The sequence below is a fragment of the Anas acuta genome, chromosome 1 (genome assembly GCF_963932015.1).
Source record: "Anas acuta chromosome 1, bAnaAcu1.1, whole genome shotgun sequence".
Classification (NCBI taxonomy): domain Eukaryota; kingdom Metazoa; phylum Chordata; class Aves; order Anseriformes; family Anatidae; genus Anas; species Anas acuta.
Genome location: NC_088979.1, coordinates 90356098 through 90378750, shown reverse-complemented (window position 1 = coordinate 90378750; position 22653 = coordinate 90356098). Strand labels below are relative to the sequence as shown.

Genomic DNA, 22653 nt, shown 5'->3' with positions numbered 1-22653 from the left:
AAAACCCCAGTAAAGATCAAATGTATGTCTTACAGTCGGAGAACTCCCTGCTTCTGTTTTTATCTCAGGAACATCAGGAACAATCAGAAAATCAAGCCACTCCTCTGAGAGCATGTAAGAGAAATAGGAAGCTGTTTCCTTTACTTTGCATACCCGCCTGCTTAAATGTCTAAGGCTTCTGCACTGAAAATGTGCTCCATAACAGTAAGTGCTCTCCGTCAAATGCTCCGTGCATTTCACCTGTTCATGAGATGTACACCTGTGACTTACTGCAATGGGTTTCTTTCAGTACTGTGCATTCCTTTTTTTGTCAAGGGAGCTCGTTATTGCTTAAAAAGAAAGCCAGACAGACTGTTGTCTTACCCTAACGCAGTGCCCAGAAATCTTCAGCTACTGCCCTGCATGCTGTCCACACGGCAACACAGAGTAAGCAAGTAATGACATTTTTAAGCACTGTTTAAGGGCTGTGATACATTTTTAGTGATCACATTTAATATAAGAGCTGTGTGAATGGCACTCCCCTGCTTTAAAACAATGAGGCTATTTTGTTTTGCTTGTTTGCTTTGCTCCTTAAAAACCCTAATTGCTTTTCCTCTATGTTCTCCTGGCTGTAGGCAGTCCCTGACTTCATTCACAAGCACTTAGAGCAGTGCAAGGGAACGACATCTTTGTGACAGACAGAAAGGACAGTAGCAGCTCAAGGCACATCAGAGAAACAGCACGGAGGCACATCCAAACTCTTATAACCATGTACCTGGTACAATTGCCTGGCATACGTTGAGAAAGAAGAGCTGGGGCAGGGCTGTGACAGCGGTCATAAGGGATCCATATTTTCATGGGAAGCTGGAAATGGGCTGAGGACAGAGTAATTAAAACTCACTTCTTTATTTTCATTGTATTACTTGGCTCATTTTAGCACTTAATAACAATTGATAAAGCATAACAAAGGGAACATTAAGAATGATTTTATGAATAAGGCTTCTCTGGTCTGAATGAATACAACTCAACATTGCTGTATCACGTTGTATTTCCTAGATGCTCTTAAATCACTAATTACGCTCACTCCACTCCCTGTGAGAGGCAGCTTTTCTCATCCTGATTTGAAAGAAACCAAGGCATGGGGAGATTGACAGTGAGAAGTGGTAGAACCTGATTCCTGGAGCTTTCAGTCCTTGGTCCATACTTCCACCAACAGTCGCTGCTGCTCCTGTAAATGATGCAAAAACTCTGTGATAGTCTAAAACCTAGTCAACCTGATACCAGTTCATACACACACTCTGAAAGGCTGGGGAAAAATATAGGAGATGTTTTTAAATGTCCTTTACTGAAGGTCTCTTACTTTAGAGCCAGCAACACTGTCAATATGACTCAATATGCAATCTAAATGCAGGTGGAAGAACGTGACAGAGCAGTATGAAGAAAATTCTGAGTCAGAGTGTGCTGTCCCAAAGCTGTACATCTGTAATTTATATTTAGATAATTCTCTTTACTAACAGCTTTAGAGACACAAAGCCTAGCCAAAGGCTATAAAGGGGATAGAAGTCAGAATGCGAAGCAGTAAGGAGGAGGAGAAATAGGGTGACCAGCCCTGCCTTTACAGCTTGGCTGCTGTGCCAGGGACTACCAACAAGCCCATGTTTTCTGTTGCTGTAGGTGAGCTACAGAGCTGTCCTCCATCTTGGTAATAAGTGTTTCTGCATCCACAAATCACAGACCATTTTTCTTACATTATACTTCATCAATGGTGTGTGAGACATCCAACCCACTCTTCAGCTATATCCCGGAGTCACAGAAAATAGTGCTGGCTGACAGACACATCACAAGCACACCTATTCCATTCTTCTACCCCAAGGTGGGATTAGCAATGCTTATGTTCCACCTTACAACTTTATCCAGCTTGCCTTTAAAATCCTGCAATGGAAAAGTCTACACCCTTCTTAGGTGACCCTAGTACTCTGCATTGCTATTAGAAAGACACTGCTGTTAAAAAGCTTGGCTAGCGTATGACTTAAATGTCCCTTGCTTTCACTTCAGCCAGTGTGTAAATATATATACATTTGTATTTAAATATACATATATACAAGTAAACAAGCACCTACATATATGCCATGTATATATGGTGTATATGCATGTTTGCATACATGTATATGTGTGTATACGTGTGTGTATATGTATACATTTATTCCTGAATTTGAAATCAATTACTATCCTATTTCAATAGCTCCATGTGTTTTCTTTTGCTTTCACTTGCAACCTACTTGTTTTGCCCAGTTTTATGTGAAGACACATAAACAGAAAAGAAACATTCACACTACTCTAGGAGATACACTCTGCCAAAATTGCAGTGTCTCCAGACATATTTACTAAACTCCTAGCTAATGTTTTGTTTTACACTAAAACTTGTCTCTTAAAGCAGTGCTTTTACTGTTAAAGCAAAGAAGCCATAATTTTACACACTTAGCTGTGATGATTAAATTTTAAATTCCTACTTTCCTGGAAATTTTATTCATAAATGATACTTCTTCTTTTTTTCTTTTTTTTTTTTTTTTTGTCAGTCCCTTGAATCCTGCATAATATAATTGGTTTTCTGGTATCATCAGGGTTATTCTAATATGAACTTTGTATTTCATATGCAGGATAGTACATAAACATCTATGCTCTTTCATTGGTTCACAGACTTTTATCCTAACTAATATCTTGTTTAAGTCTGTCCTGTACTTCCTTGGACAAATTTATACTCTTGACAAAATAGGTGCATTCCCTATTTTTAGGAAACTGCGTCATCCAGTTATCTGATACAACTGCGTTCAATTAACATCAACCAGGCTAGGACACTAGGCAGATTTACTGTGCTGTCTTGTCTGCTTCTTTTGTTTCTTAAAATGTAGTATGAAAGCTGTAAATTGACTCGTCTGCTTATATTAGCTGTTACATTGCAGTACATCAGGACCATTTAGACTGCATTTCAAAATAAGAACTTAATCCACCTTACTGCAATGAAGGACTTTTTTTCCAGGCCATTATTGTTTACAGAGAAGCAAAGACCCTTCCTTAAGGCCAAAGGCAATGCTGAGAGAGGCGCCAGCAGTCACTGTTTTAAAATAAACAGGTGAGAGGCCACGATTAACAATCTGGTCATTCACAAAAATCAGAGAGCCTGGCCGAAAATACAGCCAGAGAATGACAATCCAAAGGCTTCAGCTTAAGAAGTGAGTCTAGATCTAACAGAATATGGGAGAATCCTAACAAAAGCAGAGCTGTGTTTTTGTGCAGCCTGCGCCAACGTGCGAGGGAACAGAATCATCCTTCCCCTCTACTGAGTTTTTGTACAAGCAAAGAAAAAGCACAGGCTCCCTGTGACATTCCCGTTTGTGCTTTTCAGTCCGTTCATGCTAATGGTACAACCGGGAATCTCCAATTTTTGCGTCATCACTGCCAGCAGCAGGCTAATGGAGCATCTCAGAGACAGACCACAGAACTGCAGTTCCAGCCACACAGGGCACTTCCCTTTTTTATTGCTGTCTATAAAAGATAAGTCACACACACTTTCTCTTAGCAGTCTTCATGAATCAGCAAAGAGCTGCCGAAGAGTGACCATCAGGGCACTCGGGAAAGAATCAGGTGCCAGCTGTCAAAGTATTTCTTGGTGATTTACATTCTTTTTATATGTCTCCGTGTCTAGTAGGAGGAACAGGCCAGCAAAGAGCATTTACCTATTTGCATTCTACAGGACAGGCTGCAAAAAGGAGATGTTGTCATGCAGCACCAGGAGGGTGGATCTCTTTCCTTTTAGCTGATGCAAAAAGATCTCCCAGTTCCTGTGACTTCTCTCCCAGGATCTGCATTAGCAAGCCCAGTTAGCACAGGTACGCCCTGTCACGGGTGGCAGAACATCAGGACACTGGGGAGTGCAATGCAAAGGGCATGTACAGCCCTTTGTACTTCATCTTCACCTTTTTCCCTTCCGTTTGGCGAACACTAGGGGCTCACGAACGCAAAAGGAAGAATTTCAGCAGGGCTGATTTTGGCAGTAGCCTGTTTCAGAAGGCAAGAGATCAGCCATCTTGAATCGTGGCAATGAAATCCGTGGGTGCAGGGGGCAAAATGCGTGGCCACCCCTTGGTTTTGTTGTTTGTACGTTGGGTTAACAAGGCAGCCATTGTCTGGATGGCCCCCTCGAACTTGTTCTGAGGGGGAACACGCATGCCAAAAATTCTGATGTGATCATTTTGTCTTTCTCTGGTTGCAGGGTTTAAAAATCACCTTGTCTCCCAGTCCAGGGCTCTCCCTTGCTGCCTCCTTCCAGCTGTAGGCAAGTCATGGCACAGGTTGATGTGATTAAATGTAAACTATTAATTGCACTAACACCAATTTATGATTTCCCATGGCTGCTTCTGTAATGCCCTGTTTGGTATAAGCAAATCACTATCTTTGCGGTAGAAGTGCATTTATCAGTGCAAAGATCGATTCTTTTGGATAATCCTCCTAATTGCAATGGGGCCCAGCTTGGAAACGAGGAGAGCTTCTGCTCCGCTCTTCTGTTCACTGCAAACTCAAGCTACCAGTTCTGAGGTTCTCTCACAAATCAGCACTGGGAGATTAACTTTATCATTAACCTTGTCTGTGCCCTCACCAACTTAATTGGCATTGGCCCAGGTCCCAGGCCTAAGGCCAAGCAATACAGAGCCGAGCACGGTTGGGTGATGCAATGACAACTACTGCTTTCCCCAGCCACATGTTACTTTGATCCCTCGGCACAAAGCAGACCGGCTTTGCACATCACCAGCCAGGCTTTCAGCAGGTACAAATGAACTTAACACAAAGAACTTCAGTGAAAAATGTTTTCATTCCTTAAGAATCTGGCCATAATTATTAAACTCTCCTTGGAAGTCTTTTTATAGTTCCTTTCCAAAAACAAAAAAAGTCTTTGCTACCCATCTCCTCACTGTGGGTAACCTCATTCTCTCCAAACTCCAGCTGGAACCTGCATCACAAGTTGCTCAGTGCTCTCTTGCAAAAATCATTCCCCGTTCACAGCACTAAAGCCCATGCAGACGCTCCTAAAATATCTTCTCTGGTTCCTCATGCCTAACTAAACAACGCAAAATCCTGATTTTCTGCATACCTCCCACAGCCATCCCAGATGCTCCTGCCACCTTTCCTTTCCCCTAGGCCCTCCTCACTCGTCTGAAGTCACTCACCAGAAACCCTCCCCCTCCCTCGCTTCTCAGCTTTTGCTTTTACAGGACCCCTTTTGGGGAGGTAGGAGGAAGGGGTTATTTTAAAGAAAGCCTTGCCAACTTCTTCCTCTTGCGTTCATTTTAAAAATTTGCTATTGTGACAAGACTGGAGCAGATGCTCGTTCCTGGCTGTTCAAAGCATCCTCCTGGTGCTTGCAAAGACCTAAAGCCCTGTGGCCTAGGCTGTGGGGAGCCTACCCAAGCCTTTCAGCCCCAGCAGTGAGAGCCTGGCCTCATGCTAAGCCAACGGGACCCGTCTGGCCTTCTCCTTTCCTGACAGCTCCCAGGCATGGGTCAAGGCTGTCTCTGCACAGGTCTGAGCGATAACAGGGCTTCACAGGGGACAGGTCTGCTCTTGAGAGCAGACTTGAACCCTGCACAGATGCCATCTCTCTGAGTCATGTCTTCCCCATCTCCCTTTTACACTCTGTCCCCCAAAGTAGCTGCCCTGAGGCTTCACTTTGAAAAGACATAATCATATTGTCCTCCCCCTTATTATCCCTCTTCCCAGTATCTGCACCTCATCGTACGGCCATCTCTCCCCATCATTCTTGCCTTAATTCACTTTGGAAACACTCTGGAGCAATGAGACATCATTATCTATTTTGCCAAGCGCCATTCAGGGCTGTAGCAGAGTAGCACACAAACATGATAGAAATCCTGCCCTCCCCTCCATTTCCTCCACGAGACACGCAGAGCTGGGTGTCACCCAGCAGGTGAACGCCGCTGCCCTGCAGGCTGCTGCCAGGAGCTCCAGTTGCTGGGGATTTCCCCTACAAGTGAGGGTGGCACTTTGCTCGGCCAGGCTTTGCTCGTCATGGAGTAGCACCTGAGGCCCCGCTGCTCCCCTCCTTGCAGCTCCCCCACCATAACGTGCTGAGAACTGGGCCTAACGTCAGGTCCTCAGACCCGTTTCACTGAGGTACTCTGCAAGGCTCGCGAATCAGCCACTGGCTGGTTGCTGAAATAATTAATAGCCCCCTTCATTTTTAATAATGATAAAATAAAAATCGCTTAATGGAAAGAAAAAAAAATACCAGCACAAATGACACTGCCAGTAGCAATGACAAAAGCTCTTTGCTCGTTGCTGATGACAAAAGGCACCAGGCACATCCCGATGCTTCACCCTAACAGTAACACAAGCCAGCCTCTGCTCCATCTGCCTACAGCTCTGCAGGGAGACGAGAGACCTGGGCTCCGTGTCCTGGTCTGCTGCTGAACTTTGCGGAGACTTGAGACAAATCGTCTCCGCTGTCAGTGTCTCGGCTGCCGTTTCCATCTCTGACGCTTCCTTCTGATTTTATTCATATGAAATGCGTTCCTTAGGTTGATCTGGGCACGACAAACACCCGCATCCCCGGACTCGGCGGGGAAGAGGGAGCCAGGCTGGCACTGCGGGCAGCCTCCCGACTGCGTGCTGGCCTTGGGCACGGCGAGCCAGCAGCATCGGGGGAAGCGGGGACACGGCTGGCCACAACTCGGCACTGCTCCACCGAGCGATCCGCGGTGAAACACGGGCAGAGTTTAGCACTCAGCCTGCGTGACCCAGCTGCGAGCGAGGAGCCGGGAACGATGTCAAGGAGGCGAAGCAGCGCCCGTGCCCAAACACCAGCTGGGGCCAGGCGCCCCCGAACCGCAAGGGGCTGTGCAGCCCAAGCGGGGAGCCGCTGCCGCTCCGGGCAGCAACAGGTGAACGGGCTGCCGGGCTGAAAAACTTCCCGGCGCTGGTGAAACCCCCGCCTGGGCTCCGCACAAGCACAGGGACGGGCGGCAGCAGCCCTGCCCGACGCCCCCCGGCCTCTCTCACGGGCGTGTGCGGCGCCCCCCGCGGAGCCCTCCCGCACAGCCCGAGCCCGGTTCCCCCCCGGGGCGAGGTGCCGCTGCCGCTGCCGCTGCCGGTGGCGGTGCCGGTGCCGGTGCGGGCGGGGCGGGGCCCCCGGAGCGCGGCCCCTCGGCGGAGGGCTGCGGGTGCCCGGCCCGCCTGCAGCGGCGGCGGTGGCGGTGGCGGCGGGGGGATTAGTCAGCAGTCTGCGGGCGGCCCCGCGCAAACTCCGCGGCGGGGGCGGGGAGCGGGGGAGCGGCGGAGCGGCGCCGGCCCCGGCCCCTTCGTCGCCGTCGCCTTCCCCCCGGAGGGCGGCGGCGGCGGCGGGGCGGGGCAGGGCGGGGCGGGGCGGGGCGGGGCGGGGCGGGGGCCCGCGGGCGCGCGCGCGCAGGAGGCAGGCGGGCGCGCCCCCGCGCCCCGCGCACGCCCCCGCGCCCCGCTCGCACGCACCCGCGGCGGCGGCGGCGGCGGCCCCCGGCCCCCCGCAGCCGCGGCCGGCGGGGAGGCGGCGCCCGGCGGGGCTGCCCCATGGTCTTGCGGGGGCCGTGGGGGAGCCGCGGGGGCCCCGGCGCGGCGCTCGCCCTCCTGCGCGCCCTCCGCACTAGGATGTTGCGGCAGGTCTTGCACAGGGGGCTGGGGACGTCCTTCTCCCGGCTCGGCCACTTCGTCGCCAGCCACCCGGTGTTCTTCGCCTCGGCGCCCGTGCTCATCTCCATCCTGCTGGGCGCCAGCTTCAGCCGCTACCAGGTGGAGGAGAGCGTGGAGCACCTCCTGGCCCCCACGCACAGCCTGGCCAAGATCGAGAGGAACCTGGTGGACAGCCTCTTCCCGGTGAACCGCTCCAAGCACCGGCTCTACTCCGACCTGCAGACGCCGGGGAGGTACGGCAGGGTGATCATCACCTCCTTCCGCAAGGCCAACATGCTGGACCAGCACCACACCGATCTCATCCTCAAGGTAACCGCGCCCCGGCCCCCGCCGTGCCCGCACCTCCCCGCCGCCCCCCGCAACAGTTGGGACGCCCGGCCCGGCTCCCAGCCCGGCTCCCAGCCCGGCGGAGCGGGGGCCGCCGCCTCTTGCCTGCTCCTGCCTCCCCTCGCCTCGCCCCGGCTGCTGCTGCCCACCAGCACCGCTGCCCCGCTCCAACTTGCCGAGCACTTGGGCGCCGGGGATGCTCTGGGGGTGCTGCATGCGGGCAGCCCCTTCCCTTCCTTTCCCTTCCCTTCCCTTCTCTTCCCTTCCTATCCCTCCCCGTTCCCTTCTCATCCCTTCCCAGCCCTTCCCAGCCCTCCACATCCCCTTCCTACCCCTCCCCATCGCAGCGTGCCCCTGAGCAAAGCGCCCACAGCAGACCCCCCACTGCCTCGCTCCCGGCCCCCCGTGGCGCTGCGGGTGGCTCGGGGAGGTGAGGAGCACCGCAGCCCCCCCCCAGTTCCCCCGGCAGTGTCCCCCCGTGGCACTTGGAGGGCTCCGGGCGTGCGAGTACCTGGCAGGACGGCTCTGCGCACCGTGTGCCATAACATGTCGGCAACCTGCGTGTGCCCGAGCTGGCACGCCAGCTTGCGCCGGAGTAGTTTTGGGAAGGGTTGGGAAGGAGAAGCGAGGAGGACGGACGCTAAAACCGGGTGTTAAGAGGGTCGGGTGCACGGAGGGAAAGGGCACCGAGCACGCACAGGGAGCCAGAGGTGTGGCTGGCTCAGCCCGGCACGTTTTCCCTGTTGCTTTACGGAAACCCCAGAGGCTCGGCATGGCTTTCCCCCCCCCCCCCCCCCCCCTTTTTCCTTGAATGTCAGGCTGTCAGACCCTGCAAAAGCCAACGCTAATTCTTCTTAATAGCTTCAGGGAGTGCAGGGAGTGTCTCCTCTCAAATGACAAAAAAAAAAAAAAAAAGGTGCATATACCGGTTGTGAGAGACTTTGGGGAGATGTCACTCTTTACTAAACAAGGAAATAACTGCTAGAGTGGATTTATTTCTCTTCTATTTCCACCGTAGCCACATGCAGGACTGTAGCACAGAGCCACTCGCTATTTTCCGCTTCTCTTTCCTTGCCGTTAACGTGTTACCCAGCGGTAATCAGCAGACAGATCTAACGAGCACAGGCTGGCTGAGCACAGGCACAGAAACGGTACCGGCGAACGAGAAAACTCCAGAGACAGACGGTTTTCGTTCCTTCATTTTCCTGTACCGTGGACTGCATTCACATCCACTGTATGCACATTTACTCAGTCACAGGACAATAATGATAATGGATTTTTTTCGCTGTACTGCTTTCTCCAGAGATCTGTAGTTTTATCGATAGCGCAGCCACACACAAATAAACGTTGCCCTGAATCCCTCCACGAGCAAACTTCTGCATAAGATTTATCATATCGGCAGAAGAGCTATAACTTAGAAAGTTCTGTCAGTGTTTAACGCTGCTTCATTTTTAACAGACAGAATTTGCCAACAAGATGATTATTTTTCATTTAGTGAGATAATGAACAGCATTGCCATTTGACTGTTTACTCATACCGTTAATCTGACATTGTCAGGCGTATTTGATGCATTATTTCCAACTCTTTACTTATCTAATTAATTCCAGCTTGCCTTGTGCAGAACAGATTATGGCCTTTGTCCTGAATGTTTTTCTGTGTGCGGGCAGAGCCGGGCTGAGGCAGCTGCCCATCCAACCTCGTGGATGGCCCAGTGGGGTCGAAACCCGGCGAAACAGGAGGGAGAGCCCCCAGCTCCCAGTATTGTTATGCTGGTGGTGATGCAGGGCTACATCATTCTGTGTCAGCAGGACTCACTGAGAGAAGGAGGAAGGGAAAAGGTGTCCATCAAGGTTTTCCTATGCGTATCCGGCTGCACGGAGGGCAGAGAGGAGCGAAGGCATCTGCAGCGTGCCCCCTACCCCCAGCCCAAAGCTGGCCAGTGCTGCTCCTCGGATGGACCAGGGGTAATCCCACCTGCACGCCTCTGAATGCTGCCGTGGGGGTGGAGTCAGGGCAGAGAACCCCCCTGGCAGCATTTACCTACCTTTCCCCTTCAGGGGAAGGATGACCTCCCCAGGGAAGAGTTTTTGCTGTAGAAGAGGCCTCAGCTCCTCCCGTAGGGCTCTTGCTGCATCTCCACCCGCTCGCAGGTGGATGGGAGACCCAAGGTAGCCCCAGGCGGGCACCGGCTGCTCTTGCAGCACCCTCTCTAGGTTCCCTTGCTGGCCATATCCTACATCACCAGCCACGGAGAGGGGGGAATGAGCCTTCACTGTTACTGCTACCCTGGTCGCATGGCAGGGAAAGAGAAGGAGATTTTCTCTGGCTACGGCAGAGGAAGAAGTGAGCTTCCATTATTGTCCCCCTGGAAAAGGGTTATGCAGTTTTGGGGTCTGAGCAGTTGGAGCTTAGTGGCACTGTCAGAAGTTAATCGCTCTAGTATCCTAATTAACGAATTGGTTATTACAATAACTTCTGTGGTGGTTTCTCTAAAATACTCTGGTTGGCTCAGTGCAGTTCCTTATGGGCAGGCCGTCAGCCTGAGAAGCTGTCAGCTGCCACAGCTGTGCAGCACCCTGCTGGCTGGCCAGGTAGAGATTTAGGGAAGGGCCCAGATCCTGGGCAGGACTCCCCAAGTAAGAGCAGCCGTGGGGCACAGCATGCCTGTGCCAGCATGGCGTTGGCTGCCCACATGGCAGCAGCGCTTCTTGCTGGACACGCAAGCTGCTCCACGGAAGGTCTCTCCTGCTAATTAGCAGGGAGGCATGTGGCTGCCTGCTAGCACAGTTCTGGCTTGGAGGCAATGCTGCGTACCCGTTTTTGTTTGTATAAAAGTAAATCTCCATCCATAGTTCTCATAACTCCCTGTAAATAGGAACTATAAGCATAGAAACACTATGCTTACAGTGTTTCTGTGCCTGCCATCCGTTGTGTTTCCAACTGTCCTAGCCATCTGCAGAAGAGAGGAAGGGGAGAAACCTAAACATGACCTGGAATGGATGGTCCAACAGAAGCCTCTAGAGAGTCTCGGATATGGAGGAGATGCATCCTGGGGCTGGGATGTGCTGGAGGGCAGTGGTGGCTTCATGCTTGCTGCTCCACCTGCTCTACAGCTGAGCCCAGGGCTGTCCAAGTGCAGGACCTCTTTCTTCCCCAAGATTTCACTCTGCCAAGAGAAAGAGAGAGAGGAAGTATGAACACTCAGCTGAAGAAAGTGTGCTCTTACCCTTGTATTTCCAAGAAGTGCTTGGAGAAACAAAAATAATTTTGGATATTTGGTGTGGACCATTGCGCAAAAGTTCAAATGCTAGTGTAAATTCTGTACAGCTCATCTAAGCCTCGAATCCAGCCTAAAAATAGCGTAAGAGCAGCCCCCTGCCAGTTCATTGCGATATTTCCACTTGCAGCTAGAAACTTGGGAGGTTGAAGGCACACAGACTCGCTGGAAACATGGACCTAGCCAGATGTTTTGAAGCCCTGAAAACATATACTGAGTTAGCCAGGATTTGAGACATTTTGAGCCTTTTAGTTCCTCTGTAATTAGAGCGATTTAACTGCATTGTACTGCAATAGACTTTTTTTTTTCTTAATGAAAGCTTTCTTTTTTTTGCAGGGTAGACTCTCTTATATTATTGTGTTTATAACATTAACACAGTGCTAATATTTTTTTTAGCAATAACTCTACTTATGATGCAGAGATGAAAAGGGAATGAAATGTGACATGCCTTACTAAAAGGGGTTTTATTCACAGTTTGCCTAGACAAAAATCTGTAGATGAAGGCTTATTTCTTTAAAAGAAACTGTCCTAACTACATGTTTTCAGACAGTGCTTATACATTGCCTCTCTCCTATGAACTGGCCATCAATGTATCTAGTTCACTGATTAAATGCCTATTTGCACGTGCAAGCAAATACTAAAATATTCATGTATAAATACACATTTATTTAAGCAGTGCATAACTTCTGATTATTGCAAAGCAAGACGGTCAAACTTCAAATTTTTGCAGACCTCATACTTGTTTGGGTTTCTTTTCCTCTCTCTGCTCCCTAATTACTATGTCTGCCCATGTGTGTGCCTGCATGCTCTGTCCGCAGCCCTTCCAGATTTCCTCATTTATTTTCTACGTGTGAGGAAACTCGTGGAGGAACCAGCTATATTTATGTTCCTGTGTTTGTGGTCTTTCTAATTGCTTTGCTGTGGCAACATGGCACGCTGAAGCCATTGTTTTCGAAGCTGGTAGAAGTCAGTGCTGGCTGTAGCAGAGCTGAAGGCTGGGGCTGGTGCAGCTCTGACTGGCGTAAGGCACCCAGCCATGCATTTTAAAACTTCGGGTAGTTCAGAAGGCCTGGAGGCAGCCAGCCAGCTGTGGATCTAGCAATGTATGTAGTAGTCTTCACTTTCTCTGCATAGCTTCAGCACTAACAGTGCTTCTAGAGAAATTGTCAGCAAAACAAATAGTGCATTTTGCTAAAAAAAAAAAAAAAAAAAAAAAAGGATGAAGTCATGTCTTCAGAGCAAGGCTGTAAGACGAGGGGAAGAGTCCTAATACAAGAAAAACAAGGGTGTGAAAGCAGCAGAAGTGCAAGCCTGTTGTCATAGCAGCACAATGCTGCAGGGCTAAAACGTATCTTATGCGAAAACAGATGAGAATTAAGATACGCAGGTGAGAGCCGGGCACAGCCAGGGAAGAGGGATGGCCAGCGGTGTGCCGCGGAGAGGCGCGTGCGGCAGCCCCCAGACGCCTGGCTGTCGCTTCAGGCCCTGCCTCCCACAGCACAGCATGGGAGGGACAGGTTCCCTTGAGGGGTTATCACCCCTCCAGAGGAGGGACCAGAGCTCAGGGGACACCATGCATCACGGCCACCAGGGTCCAGGCAGTGCTGCAGGGGTGCGGTCGGCTAGCGCAACCACGCTGAGGCTTCCCAAAAGCTGTGAGTTGAAAAAAAGCCCTGAAGTTGGGGAGTATCGGAGAACCCCCTCGCTCCTGCTGGGAGAGAAGACAAGGAGCTAAGTCACTGATGAACTTGATAGGCTGTGAACTTGTAGCTCTTGAGGTTTTCTGCAGTGAGGTAGGTGCCACCCATCGCACAGCTGCCAGAGGAGCCCTTCATAAGAGCTCGCACCATGTCCCCGGTCCCCCCCGAGAGGCGCTGTGAGGACCAAAAGGTCTTCATGGAGAAGAGTAGCTCTGTGGAGAAGGACACTGGTGGATCTAATGTGACATCAGCAGCAAGAGTGAAGTCGTCCTCTCTATACCTATCATCAGAAATGGATCTCAGAGTCCTTGGCCGTGCTTCACGTACTGGACTTGTGCAGCCCACGCATCATGTCTCCTCCAGGAGCAGTCAGCCTGAAAAGTCACGCTCTGAACCAGTGTTCCTCTCGGTGAAACAAATCCAGATGGATTTGCCAGGGTGCTGGTCAAAATTAAAACCACGTTGGTTAGGAAAGGTTCTCCACTTCAGATTAGAGAAGAAAACTCTTAGCTAGCAATTATCAGTAAGGTAGATGGAAAAGTAAATGCACACATAGCTGCCAGCATATATGTTTGAGCAGTAGTTGTTGTTCCTCAGTTGATGACTTGTGTTTTAAACAATTTTTACATTTTAATTACATGAAAATTGTTTAGAGAAAATGCTATTCATCATGTTTTGGACAGCTGAAAAAATAGTTGTAAAAATACAGAGCTTCCATAACTAGTATTTTAGCATCTTTTCGGGAAATCTGGTTGTAGTACTGCTAGTAAAAGAGTCCGGCTATAATATTTTCCAAGCTGTTAGGATCTGCTGGCTTCCTGACTTGTTAGTGCATGCAGCTGCCATCCTTCAGCCAGAACGGCTTGGGCAGGAGGCAGGTTCCCACCAGCACTGTCCTGAACCCAGGTACCTAGGCTGGCCTCAGGGCCTGGTCCTGCTCAGAGGCTCCCTTCTTGTCCTTCTCCACACCTTTTGGTTAAAATAAATTTCTACTGGTTTAATTCTGCCCATGTCTGTTGAGCCCACAGTGTTTTCTTTTGTGAATTAGGCTGGGAGATCTGTAAGTCTTTTTCTCTCCTATAACCCTTTTACTTTTTTCACTGAAGCAGGCTCTCAAAGTGAATAAAAAAGCACTCCACAAAGATAGAACATGACAAACATTACTGAGATCACAGAAAAAGTGGAGAAATTTACAGCAATCCAATAAAGGATTTTTCTTCTCTTCATTTTCTTTGGCACAAGTTACCTGTAAAAATTACCCAAAGAATAAACCAGCTTCACGTGAAAGTGAAGCCTGCATTCAAAATCATTGTCTTATGACTGAAAAACTAGAAAGCAATACAGAGCCTAAAGCAGTGTTGAGACTTGAAGCAGTGATACATAATGAGTTCACTCCTTGCTTTATTTTTGAGCCTTTCTGGGTTCTCCTCCATAACCGTGAGATCAGACTTTTCTTCATGTAATGAAAGCTGAGATTCTCAAAAAAAAAAAATCACACTGCTTCAGGGCTCAGAGAAACACCAGACTTAGTGAAAATGACAATAAAAAATAATAATAAGAGTGGCAACACTGACTAAAGGGAATCTCGTCTTTAATTTGAACCATCAGACATCAACTGAAAGACTAAATTGAGTCAAATATTAGCAAAGGCAATGTAGTATGGCGTGGTGAAGATCTTACTGCCATGAGTGAAACACGTCTCTGTGTGCCAGCTCATTTGCGATAGGGGAAGACATACGTATGCCTAGCTAGTTTTATCTAGTTGGCCATTCATCGACTATATGTCAAGCAACAAAGTGTAGTCGGGTCCTTATGATGAGTAATGTCACCTATAAAACACCGCACATCACTGCTCCGCAGCAAAACCGAACACGTTTCCACAGCCTGTATGGTAAGCACAAGCTAGCTGTGCACACCCTAAACATCAAAACCCATGGCTGACCCAGCTCCTGGGAGGTCGAGCTGTCTGTCTTTCCACAAATGAGAAATAGGAGCTTGGTAAAGCCGACGTGTCCCATACCTTCCCTGGCCAGGGGCTGTGTGGGACACCACTGGCCACTGCCATTCCCTCAGTTGTTGTCCTGCCAGGAGAGGAGTGGGACCCCGGCAGGCTCTGATCAGGGCAGCAGGTTGCATAACGTGGCCTTAGAGGATTTCTGGGATTGGAACGTTTTGCAAATGAATCAGCAGTTTCTGCCCCCTCCCTGCTGGGATGGGATCTGTTTGCCTCGCGGGAAGGCTGCAGGCTTCCTCATCACCTGATGGAGCCGACCAAACTCTGACAGCGGGTGCTCGCATTGGCGTTAAAGGACGGACTTCTGAACAAGACGACGGAGCTAGAGGCATTCCTCTCCCCCTCCTGTGGCTCCCTGGATCCTCCTACACAGGCTGAGGAGTAAAAGCAAGCTGTCTTTGTCAGACTGAGTGTCCGTCTCCCTGTACAGCTTCTCGCCTCCAGGCTCAGCTCTGCTGTCCCTGCTGCGGGACGTGCCAGGCCCCATGCTGGGTCAAGCCGTCCCGGGAGAGCGAAGTCGAGCCCAGCGGGCAGCTCTGTGCCTCGGCGCCTGCCCTCCTGCCCATACGGCAGAGCCAGCAGGACCAGCAGCCAAAAACAGCTTGAGGAAACCTTTGCGGCCGCAGCACGCTGGGGCCGTGAAGCAAATGGTTTCTCCCAGTACAAATGGAAGGCCTTCACACCGGGCTTCCTGCACCCACAGGCAGCAGGAGAGGATTCGTCCCCGCGTGGAAGCCACCGTCACTGTCTGAAGTAAACAGATCAGCAAGCATGGGACTTAAAGAGCAGGGCTGAGGTGTTAAAGAGTGCAAACAGCTGAAGAGAAAACACTGTTCCAGAAATCTCTGCCATGCTGTGCGGCACACTGAAACACCATTTTTGGAAGGGAAATGGGAATCACAAGGGATGGGCGCTGTTGAAACAAAAGTGGAGAGGCAGAGGTATAAGTTGTTGTTTCATGACTGAGCCCTTTCAGCCAAAAACAGTGCCTGCCACTGTGAGCTTAGGCATGCCGTGCAGCTCTCATGCTGCAGTGCTCTGGCACTTGAGCCGTGAGCTGCCTCGTGGTTACTTGCACTGCTGGCTAACCCAAAAGGCTGCAAGCAAGGAGCAGGCAGTACGTGTCTCCATTCGAGAAAAACTATTCAGGCAGCTTTTGGTATTCTTTTAGTCCCCCTTCTCTACTAATAACATCAGTAAGGAGAAGAAAACCGTTGGGTGAATGAGAATCTGCTGGATTCATTTAGAATAGAGTCACCTGCTACTCAAAACCTACCATGCTGATGTTTTCACCCTCCGACAGCAGGCTGTGCCACATCCTGCTAGCAAACCCATGTTCCTGGGGCTTCCCAGGTTCCAGGCCAGGACACAGGAGAGCCAGGAGCCGTGGGGATGCAGTTTTGGCAGGGGGAAGTCAGCAGTGAGGCAATGGGGTGCAGGGACTGAGTGGGAGAGAGAGGCACGGGCGTGCAGCAGGCTGTAGGGCCACCACGGCACCTCGGGACCCTGAGCTCGAAATTATCATTTCCAAGAAGTGATTAGTACTTTAGGGATGGCATTTAGCTTCTAGCCTTCTGCTGAAGATGAAGTAGCAGCTGTGACAGACAAGGTTTTTTTATAACCTAAATATTAACAGAAAGTGCTTCAGATGTAGAAAGAAGCGAATGCAGTGGCGAGGCAGAGCAGGTAAATAGCAACACGCACTGTTTGATGAAACTCATGCAACAGTTTCCCTTCTTCTGCTTTGTGTCACCGGATGGATCCTTTCAGACGTTGTTGTATTGTTAATAAAACACAGGCAGTAAATTCCTTCTATTGCTCCTAGTTGTCCTCAGCTGTACTTTATATGACATCTGGTTTTACAACCGTTGTCAATGAAATACATACAGCAGCTGCTGTTGTAAAATAAAATAAAATAAAATAAAAAAGCTTAAAATCAGATATCTGTCTTTGATTCAGTAAGCTAGGGCATTTTCCCCAACCTGTAGCAACATACCTTTGTATTCATACCACAAAACAGTTCTTGCAGAGCTTGGCAGGAACAAACTGGAAAGATGGGAAGAATTCCCCATACAGGCTCAGTTCTCTGGCATGTTCTTGCAAACCTTTTAATGTTCTGTTTAAGAGGAAAGTTGTGCAAGAGCCTCTAATCTGTTGCACAGGAAGTTATTTGTTCTCCCAGCAAGATGGAGAATTTCCTTCTCACCATGGCAAGGTATTGTGTTCTCCCAGTGCTGGGAAAAGGTTTATTAGTTCATTTAATTGCTCAAACCTTCCTACTGTTAATACTGAACTGTTCTTCTGTAGAAAATGAAAACTGCTCAAATGTGGAAAAACACACCTCCAAGCTGCTAGAAAAACATGTTGAGAATATAGGAGGAAGTTTGCATTTTTTTGCATATATGACATCATATCATCCTGAGGAGTGGAGGCGGCTTAATTAAATTTATACCCATCACAGATTAGGCAATGTAATCACAAAATAACCAGATTCATAGTATCATCTAAATGGTGGTTCTTTTTTTTTCTGCAGATAGGTCTGAAATAGCACACAAGCGTCACCACGACTGTTTAACTTCAACAGATGCAGGATCTGAGCCATGAGTATTAGACATGTCATCCGTTGTCACCAGACGAGTATATGAGCTGTGCTGCTGTGGTGTGCACCATCTCCTGCTTTATAACCAGTGTTTCTCTTCAGAAGGAGCTAATTCCAGTAAATGTCACCTAATCCCAGCCTCTCTACTTGGTACAACAACCTCCTGTCCTCCCTGGGAAACAGCACATGCAAATACAAAAAAGGGAATCATGTCCCTGTAGCCCATCTGCTTTGTCTTGCTTGAAATATGAAGGCAGAAAACTACTATTCCCCCTCTAAGGAAGAGCAGTCAGAGCTGTTCCTCCTGTGGTTCCTGCCGTCCAGGTGTGAGGATGGACTGGTCCTGTACCTCTGCTCCCAGTCCCCTCGGCCAGCCCAGGGGACACGTGGTGCTGAGTGTGGGCTGCCAGCCTCACGCAATGCTGGTGCTGGCACCAGGCAGCAGAAGCAGTGGCATGCAGGGGCACCTACGCTGGGGTTTTTGGGTGTCCCCGTGCCTGCTAAAGGGGAATAGAGGAGGACATACAGCTGCTGAGGATCAGACTTGTGGTGGGTGATGTGGTCTTGGCCTGCAGAGCACCTGTACGGGAGGTCATGGTGCTCTTTGCACAGCGAGCGTGGCACAGCAGGAGTTAAACAGTGGCAGTGGTGGATGAGGACTGTATGTTTCACAAGGAGATACCCCAAAATTAGTAGGTACTTTGCTAAGACATTGGCAAACTCAGTTCTCTACTTCTGAAAAATACTGCAACCCTGCCTGTTAGGGTTATTGCTTTACTGTCTTTTAGATGTCTTGTTTCTTCTGCATTAACTAAAATGGATTGAGAAGGGGTTGCAAGATTTTTCTGTACTTTTTTGAAAAGAGAGTGTAATTTTTCTGCCCTTCTGATGCTCAGAAATAACTGAGTGTGCTGTGGGTCAGAGCTCGTAGAAAATTTCATCAGGATACAAAGCAACTTAAAAAGGAGTCTGCACTAAAAGCTGCTACAGCAAACAATAAGCGGGGATAACCTGCAGGCCCTGAAAGGAGGGCCTCTGATCAACAGAGAGAGGAGAAAACTGGTGTCTCCTCCGTGACTCCTCGCTTTCCAGCAGGTGGGGGTTTGATGGGGGAAGGAGGGAGGCAAAAAGCAAGCAAATTAAGCAACACTGGCACCTATGCTCCAGCTGTGCCAACGGTCCTGGTCATCAGAGCAAGAGGAGAGGCAGCCTGGGGGGCACCAGCGCGACGGCGTCCCCTAACCTGGCCGGGCTGCCGCCACCCCTGTCATCTCACCTACCTGCAAGGGACGTGGGAGAATGGCCGGGCTGCTATCTTAATGCATGCTTCCTTTTTTTTTTTTTTTTTTTTTTTTTCGCGCTGAGCGTGCCATTAATACCGCAGGCACCAGAACTTTCACTGCCGTTGCCTAGATGGAATAGGAGAGGGACGGAGGCCGCGAGCCGCTGTTGTTCTGGCTGCTGCTGGGCGGGATGGACTGATGAATAACGTCTGTGATTTCTCTTTCCCTTGTAGTTGCACTCTGCTGTGACCAGGATCCAAGTGCAAAGACCTGGTTTCAATTACACGTTTGCCCATATATGTATCCTGAACAATGACAAGACATGCATAGTGGACGACATAGTGCATGTGCTGGAGGAATTAAAGGCTGCTCGTTCTTCTAATCGAACTAATTTTGCAATCACTTATCCGATTACTCACTTAAAGGATGGCAGGGAAGTGTATAACGGGCATCAGCTTGGTGGGGTTACTGTGCACAGCAAAGACCGGGTGAAGTCTGCAGAAGCCATTCAGCTCACCTACTACTTGCAGGCAATCAACTCCTTGAATGACATGGTGGCAGAAAAGTGGGAATCCATTTTTTGTGACACTGTTGAACTTTTCCAGAAATCCAACAGGAAAGTCAAAATGTACCCTTTCACTTCTTCTTCGCTGAAGGAGGATTTCCAGAAGACGAGCAGGGTGTCAGAACGCTACCTGATCACAAGCTTGGTCCTTGTGGTCACCTTGGCCATTCTCTGCTGCTCCATGCAGGATTGTGTCCGCAGCAAACCCTGGCTTGGCCTGCTGGGATTGCTGACCGTGACCCTTGCCACCCTGACTGCAGCTGGGATCATCAATCTCACTGGTGGGAAATACAATTCCACCTTCCTGGGGATCCCCTTCGTCATGTTAGGTAACTATCTCCTACTCTCTCTTTTGTGTGTTTGTGCCTCCCTGACGCCTTTCCCAGCCGGCGGAGAAGCATCACTGCATGACTCCCCGTGTCTGCTCCCTGTAACACTGCGCTGTGCCAGCTCATTTCCTAAGCAGCTTGTACCGTGCCTGGACGTTACGATTATTTCTGGGTTCCTGGTGGTGCGCGGTGCCCTGCTGTGTGATACGATGCCCACGTGGTGCTGAGCACCAAGTACCCGCGGGTGCCACACGTAGTGCAGGGGAGGAGCCCTGCTGCTGTGGTTCCTTGATCCTTGGTTTGGTGGCCAGCATTAGAAGGAGACCTCTGCACGGGTCAAGGCAAAGCAAAAGGGCCTTTGGAGAGCTGGCTCCTCTGCAGAGCAGGGCGGTGCTTTGCTCCCTGCTTGGCCGGCGCCTGCCCACAGGATGCGTGCGGCACTGGGTTCTGGGTTGTGTTGCTCATGGAAGTAGCTGAGTTGGGGCAGGGAGCACTTCCAGCCCCAGTGTGAGAGCCTCATGCTGTGGCCCAACTGTGCTGTGGGATGTTTGTCCTGAGGGCGGCGAGGAGGAGGAGAGGAGGGCAGGCACCGGTGGAGGTGGTTCGGGGCATCTGGGGGGAACCCCGGTGTCATAGCCAGATAGGCAGGAGGGCCTCGCGGGAGGCAGAGGGAGCTCTGGGGAGCTCCCAGCCTCTCTGTTTGTGTTTGGTTCATAAACAGCGTGAAAAGCTCTGCGCACTGTAGGTGTTTAATGCGCCCTCGTTCTCAGCGTTATTCATTTGCGGAGAATAATACATGCATTGATTCGATCACAGCTTTCCCAGCTGAAAATCAGTGCTCAGTAATACTTCAGATTTCAAGTGTAAGAGTGTCTCCACTGACTTAGTCACATTGTGTAGTGATACGACACGTTTTGGCACAGCTATTTTTATATCGAGCGCCAGGTTCCCATTCCGTGCCCGTACTATGTCTGTGGTATTGTTGCACTTTAATTAAAGACTATGCTTCAGTGCATCGCACTACCAGCTAACGTGCAGAATATATTCAGTGACAAAGAGAGTTCAGCTACACTGCATCGGCTGCACCGTGTCACTCTTGTTTTCCGGTGACATCCATGAAAATTAAGCTGCCTCGTAATCCAGAGAAGAAACAGCACAAGAAGTCCGAGTCAGAGGAAGGCTAGCATTCTGACCCAACTCTTTGTTTTCTTTTGTGGGTTTTTATGCTTATGCCTGTGTTAAAAAAAATCTCTTCCTCAAACTAAGTAGTTTATATAAGCACGCGGGGGAGATTTCCAGATGTGTTACAGAAGAGTAGTCACAGTAGAAAAACAGTCTAAAGTCCAGCTGCGGACAGGATAGTACCTGGGGAAAGTGACTCAGAAATATGAGATATTAGCTCTTTTTAGGGATCAAAGCATCTGCTTCCTGGGACAACCTTCCAAATTGTGAATTCACTAGTAATGGCTATGCTGAGACTTGAAATCCTTAAAGACTTATGGATAACTATGAAGAATTTCACACTTCTATTTTAGTGCTCCTTTAACTACTGAACTGTATAGCTCACTCTGCTTTTTTCCTTTTTTTTTTTTTTTTCTGGTTGGTTTTGGTCATGCTTACTTGAAGTATTCCACTCTTAAATAAGTGATTTTCAGGTACGCAGCTCAGCTCTCACGGCGAGCAAGCCAGGACAGAGCAGCCATGTTCACGGGAGTCCCCCATATATAAGGGAACATCCCCAGCTGCATTGTCTCCCAGGGTGTGGGGGCATCTAGAGGTGAACAGAAGGCACTAAAGATGTTCAGGAGTTTTTTTAGGAGAGCTACTTTAAACCAGCAAATAGCTGGAACAGCAGGGCTTTTCTTTTTTTTATCCTGCAGTGCAACAGAAAGATTCATCATGCATTTCAAAACGTGTTTCATTCCTATACATCGCTTCGCTTGTAAAGGACAGTTTAGCTCAAGGTAGCTGAAGGCTGGAGACACAAACCACGTTCCCTTACAGCCAGCTGAAATGCTTCCACTTAATTTCAGTGACCATCAGATTAGATCATAGATTAACTGACCTTTAGAAAGCTAAAGGATTTCTGGCTAACAGGGTAGCCCAATAGCTATTACTCATAATCTCATGCCTAACAGCAAAAATTACACAGAAAAAAATGCTTACGCTGGACACATTTCAGGCAAGGCCCCTATGCGGGTATAAATCATTGATGAAGTTTCCCTGGTTTATAGCAGCTGAGGATTTTCAGCTCCTCGTCAGCACCACGGAGCAGGGGGGGGCTCTCCAGACATCGTCTGACCTCTGCCACAGGACAAAGATTACGTCTTCCCCTGCAGATCCTTCTCGCCCCGCACTTTGCCTCCTCCTTGGGCCGCTTCCCGCTGTGGTTCACTGTGCTACCACTACAGCATACATCACGTCTAACCCGAATTCCCCTTTTGCAGCTCAGCTGCCATTATTCATTCCCTGCATCTGGAAAGCAATTTATTTTCTTCACGTATTTGGGACCACTTTCACTCGTGCAGTCCTCCTCCATTTCATCCCAGGTTTCCTGGCGGTGCTTGCTGGCCTTGCAGCAGTCTTCCTGCTCGCAGCTGCTCGGCATCCTCCGCGGAGCGCAGTGCCTAAAACTGGGCGCGGGATTCGGGCTGAGGCTTCAAGCACCGAGTAGAGTAGGAGGATTATTTCACACATCTCGCATATGGCACTCCTGTTCATCTATCCCCATATGACATTCGCTTCTCTCAGCAGTATGAAATGGTTGACGACTGGTTTGTGGCATGTGGCAATTCACAGACCATTCGTGTCACATTCTACCCTGTTTGCATGACCGATTATTCCAATGC

At 49.6% G+C, this 22653-nt stretch overlaps 1 protein-coding gene across 2 annotated transcripts in view; it reads left to right on the top strand.

Moving 5' to 3' along the window:
* The first annotated feature begins 7475 nt into the window (after positions 1-7475).
* PTCHD1 (patched domain containing 1) overlaps positions 7476-22653 on the top strand; it is a 30669-nt gene continuing 15491 nt past the window's right edge. The window contains exons 1-3 of one of the 2 annotated variants that reach the window (XM_068687407.1): positions 7881-8019; positions 17562-17744; positions 19144-19804. In XM_068687407.1, coding sequence (XP_068543508.1) covers positions 17670-17744; positions 19144-19804 — 736 coding nt within the window. In that variant the 5' untranslated portion in view covers positions 7881-8019; positions 17562-17669. Of the gene's footprint in view, positions 8020-17561; positions 17745-19143; positions 19805-22653 lie in introns of both variants that reach the window. The other variant, XM_068687397.1, reaches the window with a different exon arrangement.